The sequence below is a fragment of the Dichotomopilus funicola genome, assembly GCF_033296635.1.
Source record: "Dichotomopilus funicola strain CBS 141.50 unplaced genomic scaffold C8A04scaffold_13, whole genome shotgun sequence".
Lineage (NCBI taxonomy): Eukaryota > Fungi > Ascomycota > Sordariomycetes > Sordariales > Chaetomiaceae > Dichotomopilus > Dichotomopilus funicola.
The window spans coordinates 48,092-63,042 of NW_026944034.1; the positions used below are offsets into that span (position 1 = coordinate 48,092).

General features: G+C 55.7%; 6 protein-coding genes across 6 annotated transcripts; 3 read left to right on the forward strand and 3 right to left on the reverse strand.

Moving 5' to 3' along the window:
• Window positions 1–312: 312 nt before the first annotated feature.
• C8A04DRAFT_10342 (PRP38 family-domain-containing protein) lies at window positions 313–1,182 on the forward strand (the record flags this gene model as incomplete). Its single annotated transcript, XM_062776544.1, has 1 exon — window positions 313–1,182. One exon carries the CDS (start codon window positions 313–315, stop codon window positions 1,180–1,182), a length of 870 nt encoding a protein of 289 aa, XP_062639062.1.
• Window positions 1,183–1,660: 478 nt separating this feature from the next.
• C8A04DRAFT_10354 (amidase-domain-containing protein) lies at window positions 1,661–3,493 on the reverse strand (the record flags this gene model as incomplete). Its single annotated transcript, XM_062776550.1, has 3 exons — window positions 1,661–2,968; window positions 3,056–3,333; window positions 3,397–3,493. The coding sequence occupies 3 exons, from the start codon at window positions 3,491–3,493 to the stop codon at window positions 1,661–1,663; spliced, it is 1,683 nt and encodes a 560-aa protein (XP_062639063.1).
• Window positions 3,494–4,495: 1,002 nt separating this feature from the next.
• C8A04DRAFT_10369 (beta-lactamase-like protein) lies at window positions 4,496–5,424 on the forward strand (the record flags this gene model as incomplete). Its single annotated transcript, XM_062776556.1, has 2 exons — window positions 4,496–4,628; window positions 4,697–5,424. 2 exons carry the CDS (start codon window positions 4,496–4,498, stop codon window positions 5,422–5,424), a joined length of 861 nt encoding a protein of 286 aa, XP_062639064.1.
• Window positions 5,425–5,803: 379 nt separating this feature from the next.
• C8A04DRAFT_10390 (uncharacterized protein) lies at window positions 5,804–9,568 on the reverse strand (the record flags this gene model as incomplete). Its single annotated transcript, XM_062776563.1, has 3 exons — window positions 5,804–6,400; window positions 6,518–8,377; window positions 8,504–9,568. The coding sequence occupies 3 exons, from the start codon at window positions 9,566–9,568 to the stop codon at window positions 5,804–5,806; spliced, it is 3,522 nt and encodes a 1,173-aa protein (XP_062639065.1).
• Window positions 9,569–10,091: 523 nt separating this feature from the next.
• C8A04DRAFT_10362 (Nse4 C-terminal-domain-containing protein) lies at window positions 10,092–11,458 on the reverse strand (the record flags this gene model as incomplete). The annotated part of the gene is made up of 2 exons (XM_062776553.1): window positions 10,092–10,282; window positions 10,357–11,458. 2 exons carry the CDS (start codon window positions 11,456–11,458, stop codon window positions 10,092–10,094), a joined length of 1,293 nt encoding a protein of 430 aa, XP_062639066.1.
• Window positions 11,459–12,070: 612 nt separating this feature from the next.
• On the forward strand, window positions 12,071–14,950 carry C8A04DRAFT_35511 (kinase-like domain-containing protein; the record flags this gene model as incomplete). The annotated part of the gene is made up of 3 exons (XM_062783200.1): window positions 12,071–12,129; window positions 12,237–12,323; window positions 12,382–14,950. 3 exons carry the CDS (start codon window positions 12,071–12,073, stop codon window positions 14,948–14,950), a joined length of 2,715 nt encoding a protein of 904 aa, XP_062639067.1.
• Window position 14,951: the final 1 nt, after the last annotated feature.

The following is a 14,951-nucleotide window of genomic DNA, read 5'->3' on the forward strand; positions in this document are numbered from 1 at the left end:
TTAAACAAGGCGAGGACTACCAGTGCTCAACTCAGCGACATCAGCGTCATGAAACCGGGTGGTGGAACCCCCCACTTCTCAGCCCCCCGCGATCCAAATAAAGAACATCGGTTGGAGGGGCAACAATCGGTTATCGGCCGATCTCAACGGCCAAGAGCAGCGCCCCACTTTATTTCAACCGTTCAATTCCAGCAACCTTCCAAAGCTCCAAACACGCGACAATCCGACGACAAACCTACCTCCTCGATCTACCTCACCATCACCTCAACATCACCGAACAACCCATCTCCTCTCTCGAGCAATAGGCCCACAATGAGCAAACCCACCTTCCACCGCGCCGATGAGCGCCGCTTCCTCGACGAGCGCGGCAGCTCCGGCCCTCTCGCACCCAACGGGCTCAACCCAGCGACCATCATGGAAAAAGCCGTACGCGAGCGCATCGTCGACAGCTATTTCTACAAGGAACAATGCTTCGGCGTCAACGAGGCCGACATTGTGGACCGCGTGGTCGAGCACGTGGATTTCATCGGCGGCGTATCGGGGATAGCGCAAAAGCCTACGCCGTTTTTGTGTTTGGCTTTCAAGTTGTTGCAGCTGGCGCCGGGTGATGATGTGTTGGCGGAGTATTTGCAGTTTGGTGGGGAAAAGTTCAAGTACCTCCGTGCGTTGGCGGTGTTTTATGTGCGGTTGACGCGGACGGATAAGGCTGTGTTTGAGACGTTGGAACCGTTTTTGGAGGATCGCAGGAAGCTGCGGCGGAAGGGGAGGGACGGGACGACGTTGACGTTTATGGATGTGTTTGTTGACGACTTGTTGACGAAGGACCGCGTGTGCGCAACAAGTTTGTGGAAGATGCGGAAGCGGGATATCTTGGAGGATTTGGAGCTGCTGGAACCGAGGGTTAGCCCGCTTGGGGCGCTGGAGGATCTGCTGGAAGAGGAGGATGAGATAATACAGGATGGGGAGGGAGGTGAGGCAAATGGGGACGGGCATGAGGAGGATAGTGGGTCCGTCAGATCAAGATCGAGGTCTAGATCAAGATCAGGGTCGAGGTCAGACTCGAGATCCCCACGGCGGCGGCGGACGTCGACGCCTAGGTCCGAGTCACCGAGGCGGCGCTCAGATCATGATAGGATGGATATTGACCGACCAGATCGATCTGAGGGAGAAGCGAGCCCGTGAAGCCGAGGCCAAGCAGAGGGTTTTAGACTGAGATCGGAGCCGCGAATTCTTGCCAACATGGATTGATCGCGGTTCAAGACTCCAAGGAGAAAGGCCGCCATACCGACCGGCATGGAAAGTAATGCGAAGGGCTCCGTGTCGCTACCGGTGGGACGCCTGTTCTACTTCAGTCGGAGTGAGCCGGCTACGTCGGCCCAGACCGCTGCTGTCTAGAGGCCGAACAGCAGCCCATGCGCTACATCTGTGACTGGAGACTCGAACCCCAACAAAGAACCATAACGAGGCGCTGGCTGGTATCACTGGCGAAGATCTGGCGCCGGCTGGAATGAGTGGTAATGTCTCCGACTGTCATGGTCGTCGAGACGACGGAGGGTCGCGTCTAGAACTTGTTCCGGACAGCTCGCTGATATAACGCGACATAATACATAAACTATGTACATACATCTGTTTACCTTCCTGTTAACCATGCAAGACGGTGCTAGCTGACCTGAAGCGCTTTCAGGACGGCATCAGAAACCGCGAGCAACCGGGCGTCATCCCAATACTGCCCGATCAGTTGCAAACCCGCTGCCCTCGGTCCTGGGGTCGGAACATCCTCCGAGCCTAATGATACTGACATCGGTATGCTAATGGCTGGCAGACCTGCCAAGCTCGCAGGGACTGTAAACACATCATTCATATAAGCATCCACAGGTGTCTGGCTCATGACATCGGCGAGCCTGGGTGCCAGCGTCGGGGCAGTCGGACATAATAAAAAGTCCACCTCCTCAGGTCCCCACTTGTCCTCCATAGCGATGCTCTCGTCCAGCTCGGTGAGGTCAAATGTCTCCCGTTCATGCAACGGATTATCCAATGCAAAAACTCGATTAAAGTCCCGTCGCACCAGCCGGCGCACCCGCTGCGCCCGGATGAAATAGTTGTCCATGGCCTCAGAGCTCAACGTGTACGAGCCGAGCAAGATGCGCCGCTTGACTTCGTCCCCGAACCCCTTGCCGCGGCTCGCTGCGTAGAGGACCCCGCCAGCAGCATCGCTTGCGGCATCGGTATCCCGCTGTCCGTACCGGATCCCGTCGTATTTGGCGAGGTTAGACGACGCCTCGGCAGGCGCAATGACATAGTACGCTGCGAGTGCCTGCTTGGTCGTAGGCAGCGACACAGGTACTACCAGGGCGCCGTAGCGGTCCTGTAGTATCCGTGCCGCACCAGCCCACGCATCGCGTATCCCCGGCTCTAGCTCAGCAATGTTGTACTCCAGCGGCAGGCCAAACTTGAGCCCCTTTAGCACCTCCCCATGGTCCCGCTGCTTGCTGGCGTCTCCCGACCCGTATCCTACCCGCTGTTTCGCACACCGTGTCCTCGCAGCAACCGACAGACTTGTCGGATCTTGCGGGTCATGCTCCTGCCATAGCCCAGCTAACCATTTCTTTCCCCCCTCCCCATCATTATCACCAACAATGATCTCCCGAATCCTCTCCACCCCACTTCGTGTCCCTGTCCCTCCCCCTGTCCCTCCCCCTGTCCCGGTCCCTGTGGCTGTCCCCGTGGCCGCAGCCAAAAACCCAACAGTATCCAGCGAATTCGCATACGGAACCACCCCAAACCGCGACACCATCCCATACGACGGCTTAAACCCAACCACCCCACAATACGCAGCTGGCAGGCGCACCGACCCACCCGTGTCAGTCCCCAGCGCCAGATCAACCTCCCCCGCGGCAACGGCAGCGGCGCTCCCGCCCGAACTGCCACCGGCGGAGTATGGTACTGCTGTCTCCCCCGTCTTCCCCGTCTCCCCGTCCCGGGAATTTGCGTTATACAACGACGACGACGATGATGATGGTGGTGGGGATGGAGGTGGTGGTAGTGACTGTGAGACGGGCCCTGCGGCGGAGTGTGTGCTGTGGCTGCCCATGCCGAACTCGTCGAGGTTTGTTTTGCCGATAAGGCGGGCGCCGCGAGCGCGGAGTTGGGTGATGATGGTTGCTTCGAAGGGGGAGTGGTAGGTTGCGAGGAAGGAGGAGGCGCATGTTGTTGGTTGGGAGGTTGCTGCGATGTTGTCCTTTACCGCGAGGGTGAAGGTGGACGGGGGAGAAGGAAGGTGGGCGGTTGGTGGTGGTGGTGATGGGTGTGGGGGGTCATGTTTGGTGTTGGGTACTAGAAGAACTCTGTTAGTTGTCGAGGTTCGCAAGTGGGCAAAAGGAGGGGGGGATAAGTTACTTTGGGAGATGAAGTGATTCAACAGACGGCGCTGCTGGCGAGTGCAGCAGCACACATGGCGCAGGTGACGGCCATTAGGCCGACGCTGGATTAACATGTGGTTTTGGTACTAGCTAAATGTTGAGGTGGAGGATTATAAAATCACGTCTATGTAGGCACATATTGTGTTTTAGGACGTTCGCCGCGGAACTGAAGCTCAAGATTCGAAAGTCAATTAATGCGATAAGGGTTAGGGTTACTACAGATCCACGTGCCATCCTTGTCATCCCACCTTAAACCACCCTTCCATGCCTTCCTCCATCTCATCCATCTGTATTAACCACAGTAGTGTACGAAGGTAGTATTGTAAATCGGCTCTTGTGCTTGGGAGAATTTGGAATTTGGAATTCATGGATTGATTAGTCTATTGCGGAGCCTGTGGAGGACGTGAATGCAAATACAAATCGATCCCTGACCGTTGCCAAGCCCGAAAGCAGGCTGCTGACTGAGCAACGGTTTGTACTGTGCACGAGTAACTGTGTAGCAATTCGCAGCCTGGTATGATGTCATTTCCGGGTCTGGAGTGGCCCAAAGCCCCGAATTCCGTTCCGTGAGCTCGCCGCGTATATCGATACGCCCAAAGCTCGATGTCCTTGCAGCCCAGCCGAGGCAGGATGATAATATTCGCGCCGACTTCATGATGCCGAGGCCGACACCAACTAATGTAGCGCAGTTCTGGCTAAATCGCAGTTTTGTAAGCCCATGCATGGTTTTTTTGTATCTGAGCAATTTGGAATTGTTGGAATTGCACGCCGTCGCAGGGCTCTAGGCCGCAAAGTATAAAATACAGCTAGGGTCCCGGCGATCAGGCCAACCGCTCCTTGTCTGCCGTAGCTAATCCATACATCATCATCTCAATCAGAACTCAAGCCGCCCACTTCAAATTAATCACTTCTTCAACTCTCTGGCACATAAAACACGGACTTTCGCAACCTCATCCACCTCGAACTCCACACCAAGTCCCCCGCTGCGCCGTAAAGTATTCACAACACGCAACGCCATCTCAGGAGCCATCCTCCTTACAGCAACCGCCACTGCACTCGCCTATTCCACTCAAACCATGTCGTCCAAACTCATTCCCTCAAAACCCGATGATGTGATGGTGATTCGCGACATCACCCCAAATGTCGTGACTTTCTCCGTCCCCTTCCTCCGCCATGGACAGTTCCCCATCGGCGGTCGTGGCACGGCTGGTGAGTTATCCCTTCTCTCATTTTTCCCTCTCAAGCACGACAATATGAAAATTCTAACACCCTTTCAGTCCGTCTCACCTCAGGCGGTCTCGCCATCTTCTCCCCCGTAGCCCTCACTCCCTCCGCCCAAGCCAAAATCACCTCCCTAGGCGGCGACGTGCGCTACCTCATCGCAACCGACTTCGAGCACCACATCTTCCTCTCTGAATGGGCCGCCGCCTACCCCAACGCCAAACTCGTCGGACCCGAGGGGCTCCCCGAAAAACGCGCCAAGGTGCACAACGACCCCAAGATCGGCCACGAGCCGTTTGCGGTCGTCATCACAAGGGACCAGAGCAGCAGCGCCCCCGAGGCTACGCGCAAACCTATCCACATCGGCGAGGATTTTGACGCTGATTTTGAGGTGGAGTACCTCCCCACGCACCCGAACAAGGAACTAGTCTTCTTCTACCGCCCGGACCGCGTACTGGTGCAGGCGGATCTAATGTTCAACCTGCCGGCGGTGGAGCAGTACTCGCGGGTTCCGGAGGCGGAGAAGCCGCGGATGGGGGTGCTGCAGCGGTTTTTCAACAGTTTCCAGAATACGGAGGGGGAGGCGCTGGGGATGAAGCGGTTTTTGTGGCATGTGGTGAGTCGCGGGGATAGGGAAGGGTTTGAGAAGAGTGTGAAGAGGATTGCGGGGTGGGATTTTGAGACGGTGGTGCCGTGTCATGGGGAGACGATTGTGGGGGGTGGGAAGGGGGTGTTTGAGAAGGTGTTTTCGTGGCATTTGGTGGGGAAGGGGGCGAGTAAGTGAGGGGGTACGTTAGGTAAGGGGGCATTTTTATTCGAGTTGTGTATATTCCGGCGTTGGGGATGATTATGGTTGTGTAAATTTGTTTGTAAATCCCTTAGGCAAGAACCAGCGAGGGCGTGATGGCGTGTGCATGAGTCTCATGCATGCATGGCCTTGAACATAAGAATGATATGGTTAATATCCAACGTGCCAACTGACATTTACATTGATCCCGCTGAAAATGGCGGGAAAAACTACCACGCAATGCCGAATGCTACAAAATACAACACCTAACACCACTACCCACCCCAACTTTGCTAAACTTAGGTAACAACAGATCCCTTTTGTAAACCCAAACCACGAACCCCCCAACCCCTCCATAAATACATCGAATAAATTCTCACTCAACAAACCGCCTCCGCCAGGTAAAAAAATCATCATGCAACCTCTGTGCCAACCACTCCTTCACAGGATCCATAGCCAACCTATAATCCACCAACACGGGCGACCAAGCAGGGTAGGGAAGCGGTTTCCCACTGGTAATATCCAACACATACGCAAACCGCCAATCATTATCGCCCAGCCACACGCGCCGCTCGACCTCCACGGCGACGTAGGTAATCAAGGTAAAGCCTGTGAAGAGGAGGAGGGCGGCGTTGAGAAGGGCGGAGGGCGGCGGGATGGCGGGGAGGTTGAGGTGCGGTGGTTCGGGGGGTGGTGGTAGTGAAGTTTGCTCCGAGGTATTGAACCGGTAACGCTGGCGGAGAATCTGGAGGCGTACGCGGGTGAAGATGTGGATGACGAGGCGGTAGATGTAGTTAGAGACGGCGTCGATGGCGGAGCAGACGAACAAGATCGTGTTACCGACGCGCTCGGGTTCGGTGAGGAACAGGAAGATAACCCAGGTCACAAAGGTCAGAATGTGGCAGAGGGTGGCCCAGAGTGCTCCCGGCGATGGGAAGACGCCGTGGCCGTGATGTCCCTGGCAGAGCTGTCCCTGAGGCTGCGGTGGTGCGGTAAGCTGGCCGGCCACGTTAGGGGCATTTAATGGACCGGCCGCATTGGCGGTGGTGGTCTGGGCGCAGCAGCCGTCGGTAATGGTCGAGTAGTAGACACTGGGGAAAAAGTGGCGGAGGAGAAGGCAGAAGCAGGCAGAGTCGTTGTGTTCCGACCCTCTCGGTGATCGGATTTTGAGGAGAGCCAGGATTAGCATACGCTCGGCAAGCCTCAACCCATCTTCCATTGATTTGTCGAGGGCAGCTTGCGCCTTGGCTCTGCCTTCCTTGAGCCGGTCGCGGCGTGTTTGGATGTTCTGGTAGTCTCGCCGGATGAGATATTCGTGTCTCTGGAGCTTGTCGCGGAACGCCTTGTCCACTTCTTCTAGCTCGTCCGTCTTTTTCATGTACCCTCGGTCCTTGAGTCGGTCGTACGTCTCCAGCCGCTCCAGGAGATCCTTGGCCCGGTCGCCGAGCTTGGGCAGATATCGATCTAAATCGGCCAGCAGGCGCCCTTGATGCTGAAGTTTGTGCCGTAACATCCGCCTGTGCTTGAGCTGGGCAGGGGGGACTATCAGTTCCGAGATCCGAGTAACCAGCTTCGCCACCACGTCGAAATCAAGTTCGGCCGTCTCCGTTTCATGCTTGTAAAAACCAATGGTTTGCTCCGGTCCACTTCCCCCACCGTGACCGAGAAACTCGCCAACAGCCTGAAAGATTTTGGATTGCTTGAAGTTCGACAGTGATGCAGGACGCTGTGTTGGGTCAATTTTAAGTCTATTCCACATCTGGAGCTTCGTATCGGCAAATGACTCGGCGTCTTCGATCCTCTTGCGAATGTCCTCTAGCAGCTTTTTCTCCCATTTAGGCGGTTCGCTAACGTACTCGTCTAGTCGAAGAAGAGAGTCGAACTCTTTCTTGTACCGCGCCACAGTTCCGTAGAACATCGTAATGTCATTTTCGATGCCCCTCGCCATCTGGTTCCTGAGGTCCCTCCTAAACTGCGACAGCTGGTCTCCGGTGGGTGTGTAGGGTACCTCTTTGTCGAGATGCTGCTGCAACAGATAGAGGTTTCTCAACCACATGCGGACGGCTTGGTCTAACGGCCGATCACCCAGCGGGGCTTCCATCTGGTAGATATTGGCTAGGATGGACTTGAGGGTGTCGATTTCTACCTGGTGGGCACCGAAAACCGTCTCGTCATATGCTTCCACGGGAAACTGCTCAGCGACTACTTCGGATGTGAGGTTATCGATGCCGTAGCCATTGCCCCCAAAAGGAGAGTCGCTAGCCGCCTCGATTCGTAATACCTGGCTCCCAGCTTGCTCTTCAATCTCCCGGAAGGTGTTTTGGTTCTCCTGGACGGTCTCTCGGAGGGAGCGAAGTTGGTCGTTGATCAGCGACTGGTTTTCTTCCATGTCATTGTGCTTCTCCGCCCAGGACTCGGCCAGCATGCCGATGTTTTGGATTTCTTCCAGCAGCTGTTCCCCGTCTTCGATGCGGAGCTCCTTGGTCTCGGCCATTTCCATGACCACTTTGTCAGCAAGGTTGTTGATGATCGCTTTGATGGCTTCCATGGCCGTCCTGGTGAACACAATGTTGGCTAGCTGGGCCTCTTCTATCTCTTCTATGGTCGTTCTGGGTATCACAGGAGAGAAGCCAGCGGCTGATGCTGGTGCTGGTGCCGATGCTGGCGCTGCTGCTGGCGATGAAGCGGCGCTGGCGGGTTTCTCGCGCCCAGCCCCAGCGCCGGCTGCCTTTTCCCGCAAGTCCTTGATACACTTCTCAGCCTCCTGCACCTTGATCTGGCAGTCTAGCTCAATGCAGGCCGCTTCCGCCGTTTTATCAGCAACCGTTTTCTTGAGTTCGTGCACCTGCTCCTTCAGACCCTGTTCGTTCTTCTTGAGGGCCCGCAGCTTCTCCTTGAGTATGTCGCACTTGTCCCGATACGCGGCGAGTTCGCTCCTCTGGCGTTCAGCCTCGGATGACTGCCGTTGCGGAACGGGTGGTACCTCACCTTGGTCGGCTAGGCGCACGGCAAGCTCGTTTTGCTCCTCCTCCAGGCGGCGGGTATGAGCGCGTTCGACCTCGAGTGCCTTTTCGACGTTCCGGTTCTCTGCCTTGAGCCCATCCCTCTCGGCCGTCAGTGCTACCATCTTAATTTCTAGCTCTGCCACCTTGGCTTCGAATATCGTCTCTCCCACTGCCATTCCAGGACTGCTTTCTTGTGACTTTTGACGGGTCTGGTAATCGTCGAGTTCTCTTTCGAGGATGCTGCACCTCTCTTGCGCCTTGCGGTAGCGGGAGTCCGCGAGGTCACGCTGAACACGAAATTCATCAATCTTACGCCGAATAGCATGGGCCCTGGCCTTGTGGTCGACGTGATCGTCGTCTTCGGCATACGGGTCCTCGTCGGGATCGCCGGCTAGTTCTTCCCATTCCGCGAGCACTTCCTCCAGATTCTTGATGTCATCCTCTCGCGTTTTGATGTCGTTTCTGTATTCCGATTTGAGCTTGGCCTCGGCCTTGGTTTTCTCCTCGACCTCGTCCTGTAGCGCCACGATAGACTGTTGCTGCTGTTCATCCCATTGCTGGAGATGTACCACATCACGCCTGAGTGACTGGTTTTCGATACCAAGCTCCCGTACCGCTCTTTCAGAGTCAATGAAGCGATTCTTGATGTCGTGGAGCTTGTTGTACGCGGCGGCAAGGGCGGTTAGGGCATCCCTTCTACCGTTCATCCCAACGTCATAGCACTGGAGGAAGCGATTCCAAGCAACAGCGAGGACTGTTCCTTGGGCATCTATGGCGTCCTGTAGTTCCGCTCTCGAACCGATCCTTTCGAACAACCCATCGCGGGGTGTCTCGGTCATCCCGGTTATGAACTTTCCAATCCTAGCCGCCGCCGCTGCCAGCGACTCTCCAAAGTCCTCAACATTGATATCGGCGGGAATGGGGTCTAAGTAATCTGCATCCTCCTTATAGATGTCTAGAGACGCTCTGAGCTTTCGACGAGGCCGAAACCGAGGCTGTGGGGCGGCTCCAGTCCCGGTTATATCTGAGGACTCGGCTGGTCCCGAGTCGGGCGCACTGGAGCTGAAGAAGCTGCGAATACTGCGGCCTCCTGGACGCCGGCCCGGCCCGGGGCGGTTCTCACTCTCGCCAGGCATGGTTTGCTCTCAGCCCGGTGACACGATGCTGGCCTGTCGGTTTTCTGTGATTGTGATGTGGCAGAACGATGATGTAAAATGCCCATGTAGCTCGGGAGGCGGGGGTCAGAATTTGGTACAGGTGTTGATTGACAGCGACATTGATATCCATCCAATTATGCCGAGTGGGATCGAGTCTGTTTCTTTTGTCTCTTCTCCTCAAAGAGCGATTTTGAAGCGATTGAGGGTCCAAGACCATTAAGAACAATGAAACAAGGGTCATATATACTCTGGGGAAATAGGAGTCGCTTTTGTCAACAAGTCGACAAAGCGTTCAGTACTGGCGTGCCGTTTTCGGCGTCGCCTAGGAGGTCCGACAAAGAAATATTAGCTCAAGACCGCAACCGCCACGAGAGTCTCGAAATAGAACTCGAAATAATATAGCAATGCAAACTGCACCGGCGGAAAATCCATTGTAGATGGCATTATGATGCTAATCGGGGGGATCAGATACGGCGGAGGTAAAACACAGACATGGCATGCACTAGCTGTACCAGCCCCGAGCACCCGGCCCTGGCTGAGCATCCTCTTCCCTGTTCGGAATCATAGGTTCTTTGATGTCGAAAACCTCAATGATATCCCGCCAGGTCGCCATATCGATAGACATGATAGCCTGATGTCTCATGGCGGCCTTGGGGCGGCTCGGTTCCGCCGACGAGTTTTGTAAAACCGGTTCTGTTGTTGTGTGAGCACATCGAACTGGAACAACACCCCCGTGTTTGCTATAGTAACAGACTGGAGTAACATACCTATCGTTGGAAGTCCATCCTCATCAAACTCGAGTTTTATACTCCCCTCCCGAATCAAAAAGCTGACGTAAAACATGTTCTCGACCGTCTGCCCAAATGAATCTGGGTTGACAACAAATCGCAAGAGACCGATACCTCCGTTCTCATGTAGCGCGTATTGTTCCATCAACGACCGCTCGACCTCAGCCTCCTCTTCTGGCGGGACCCCACTCAATTCTTCTTCCAACTTGTCCTGCCCTTCCTGCTGCGCCGCCTGCAGCCGCACATAGATTTTCCTGCAGATGGAGGGGAGATCATTTTTATCCGATCTCCTCAAGTCTTCCGCCCTTAGCTCTTCCGGCCGAACCTCCCGCAGGTTGTTAACCTTGAACGGCGCCGACCGTTTCGCAATTTTGCGGGCCTTCTTCTCGATAGATAAGGGGCCTAAAAGAAACCCAGGGAGCGCAGGCCGGCGGACGGCGGGTATACATGCGAACCGCCCGAGGTGAGCCCAGTTCAACATGTCGCCATCATCCCCCACCTCTCCCTCATCATCACTCCCCAGAGCGCCACGGTCCGGTTGGCGCCTCCTCCTCTGTGTGCTCGAGAGCTCCACCGCCCTGTCATCGTCGATCCCACGCCCCTGCAACATGTAGGTGATGCATTTCGAGACAAGCTCATCCACGTCCACTCCATTCGTCACGTTTCCCGAAGTCAGTCGCTGGACCCGCCGGGCGGAAAGGTCGGCCGCGATCACCAAGCCCCGCGCATCGATGGCCGCCTCGGCCGTCTGCTTGACGTTTTTGATGAGCCGGTCCGACTCATTGAGATATTGTAATAGGGCTTTGGGATCGGACTGCATGAATTCGTCGGGGTTCTCATGCATCTGTTTTTGGAGGTCGCGCATGGACTTTTGGATTCGGCGACGTTGTTGCATCGACTGCTGCGGGTCGTATTCTTCGACATCGCTCTGGTCATCGTCTTCTGGTGATGGTTCTCTTGTCCTGCGCCGGCTGGTCGATGGCTCGCCCCCAACGTCTGAGGTCCGCTTCCTCGATGAAGACCCTGATCCACCGCCGGCTTCGCTCGCACCGCGAACCGCAAGACTGCGGTTGTTCTCCATTTTGTGTTGGCGCTTCTCTTTATTCTTTCCGGTTCAGTGGGGTGGAGGGGTCGGACTCGCGATGCGGTTGAGGAGTAGTGGGCGGGTGTCGTTTAAACCCGGGGCGCGGGAAAAAAAACAATCGAGTATTTCGAAGTGGCCTTTGTCGAATAGCTGGCGAGGTGGTTCGGAATCTGGTTTGGTCGGGACACGGCACAACTTAGAAATACTAGGCGTCGCGAAAAGCTGTCGCGTTACGAATAATTAGTGGATTGGAGACGCGACCTCCCTCTGCAGCGAAATTGAGTGCTGTGGGTCCGCCCCGCGGCCCCCGCACAGGACGCACACAGCGGCGGTAAAGTGAGGCCGAGAGCGCTGGAAGCAGCCCAACGGGCAATTGGTTGGTGACACAGACGAGGCAACACACCGTACCGTAACACCGTACCGCGCTATAAATACAGTGACATTTGATCACATCAACACAGCTGTCTGAGCGTGACCTCCAGCTCACAAGTGCGTGCCTGCACTTCGGATCTCATAGTCACCCCGTCTCTCACCATCAACTAGAGTTTCCCTCCTTGACTCTCCATCTCCCCTTTCCCGCAAGATCGTCACTCGAAGTTGGTTTCCACCATGGAGGCCTTTACATTTGCGAGCTCGGATACGCTCGACTATCCCGTGAGCATCCGCATGTACGATCCCCACTCTACCTTTCCTAACCATGCTGCCCTTGTCGGTTTCGCGATGGAAATCGCGAGCTGGGTAATGTTACGTTGCTAAACTGGAACTCTACGTTCAGCATCAACCTCGAGGGTGCCGAGGCGCCTGTGCCCTTTTCTACGTTGATCGAACACCCAGAGCTCCGGCATATCGGATCTAACCAAAGGTATGGAGTTCCGTAGACGATAAGTAGTATCCGTCGCTCATATGTGTACCCTTTCTAGCGCCCACTCGGATCTCTACGTCACGGTTCAATTATGGGCCGGGTCTAAACCCTTGACCGTCCCAGTTCAGACATCCTACAAGGCTTTCCGGGCAGAGAGGAGGTGGAACGAGTGGCTGACGCTTCCCATCACCTATTCAACGTTACCCCAAAATGCGCGCTTTGCCATCACCGCCTGGGATCTGTCGCCGACAGGAAGCAAAGACGCACAGGGACACGCAGTTCCATACGGAGGAACCACACTCCCGCTATTCGACCAAGACAACCAGCTCCACAAGGGCCGCCAAAAATGTCATCTCTACCGGCGCCGGCAGGCTGACGGAAATGATGACTCCCGAACACCCGCCTTTCTTCCCAAAAAGAAGATGAAAAGGGGCGAGCCCGAGGAGAAGGAGGTCGACGAGTTGGATCGGATGGAGAAGTTGTTCAAGAAGCACGAGATGGGTGAGATTCAGCGCGTTGACTGGCTTGACCAGCTTGTCTTTCGGGGGTTTGAGAAGCGCGGCCTCCAGTCCGCCCGGTCGAATATGAGGCCAGCCAAGCCACAGGACGCAGCGCAGAGCGAAGGACAGAAAGATGATGGGGAACCTGCTGCTCTACCAGGTCCATCCAACATCGTCCTGAACGTCGAGCTCCCAAGGTTTGATTTCCCCATCGTTTTTGCCGACCACGAGTATCCCCCTCCGCCCGTATCATCCTATCTGCACCCTTCTTCTTCTCAGTCCAACATCGTCCTCAAGCCACCACCAGAGGTCCAACTCGGCCCGGGAATCAACGCGACCGCCGACGACGACGAGGGCTACGGCGGCCGTTTGATACGGGTGTACGATCCCGAGGTTGCGGCTAAGGACAACCCAGCAGAGAGCAAGCACCGCCGCCTTGTCCGTGGACAGCACCGCAATGGGATCTTGGACAAAGATTTGAAGCCCAACGCCAAGGTCCGGGACGAGTTGAATTTGATAATGGCATATTCACCCACCCACACGCTATCGCCCGAGGAGAAGGATCTGATATGGAAGTTCCGGCACCATCTCACGCGGAACAAGAAAGCGCTCACTAAGTTTGCCAAGTCGGTTAACTGGCAGGATCAGTCCGAGTCGCGACAGGCGGCGCAGATTTTGGGCAAGTGGACGGATATCGATGTTGACGACGCCCTGGAGCTCCTCGGCCCGACGTTCGATAACTCGGCCGTGCGGGCGTTTGCTGTGGACCGCCTGCGCAAGGCCGACGACCAAGAATTGCTGTTGTACCTGCTTCAGCTCGTACAGGCGCTCAAGTACGAACACATCTCCCCGCAACCGGGCCAAGAAGTGACGCAAGACTCTTCGTTGGCCCGGTTTCTGATCTCGAGAGCTGCCAACAGCTTTACACTTGGGAACTACTTTTGGTGGTACGTAATGGTTGAGTGCGATGACAAGTCGCAGGACCAGGGGGCGGATAACCAAGCTATCTATGGCAAGGTTGCCTATGATTTCATGACGGAGCTAGTCAAAGAACCAGGCGGCCAGGAAACACGGGAGACGCTCAAGAGACAGGCGGAGTGGATCGCCATCCTGTCTAAGATATCCGGCGAGATCAAGGAATCGAACGAATCCATCGCCAAACGAACGGAACGTGTCAAGCAGTTCCTCGGCGACCCCAAGAATGAGCTCACCAACATCGACCCACCATTACCGCTGCCACTCGACCCCTCGGTCGAAATCATCGGCGTGGCCCCGGAGGAAACGGTCGTCTTCAAGTCCTCGCTCCACCCCATCAAAGTCTCGTTCAAGACCACCTCGGGCCGGAAGTACCCCATTCTCTTCAAAACAGGCGATGACCTCCGTCAGGACCAGCTCGTGATCCAAATCATCACCCTCATGGACGACCTCTTGCAAAAAGAAAACCTCGACCTCAAACTCTCCCCCTACAAGATCCTCGCCACCAGCACCAGCGCAGGCCTCTCCCAGTTCGTCCACTCTATGACCTTTCAAGGCATCACCTCCAAGTACCGCAACAACCCAGCACTAGCCTACCTCAAACAGAACAACCCCGACAGCCACGGCCCCATGGGCCTCCGCAAAGAAACACTCGACACCTTCATCAAGTCCTGCGCCGGCTACTGCGTCATCACCTACATCCTCGGCGTGGGCGACCGGCACCTGGACAACCTCCTCCTCGCGCCGGACGGGCACTTTTTCCACGCCGATTTCGGCTACATCCTCGGCCGCGACCCGAAACCCTTCGCACCGGCGATGAAGCTGTCCAAGGAAATGGTCGATTGCATGGGCGGGTCAGGCTCGGAGCATTACCGGCAGTTTCGGCAGTACTGTTTTCTGGCGTACAGCGCGCTGCGGAAGAACTGTAATCTGATTCTGAACTTGTTCACGCTTATGGCGAATGCGAATATCCCGGATATTAAGCTGGAGCCGGATAAGGCTGCGCTGAAGGTTAAGGAGCGGTTTCATCTTGAGATGAATGAGGAGGATGCTATTCGGCATTTGGAGAGGATCATGGATGATAACTTGAATGCGTTGGTGCCGGTGGTTATTGATAAGTTGCATGAGTTGGTACAGGCGTTCCGGGCTTGAG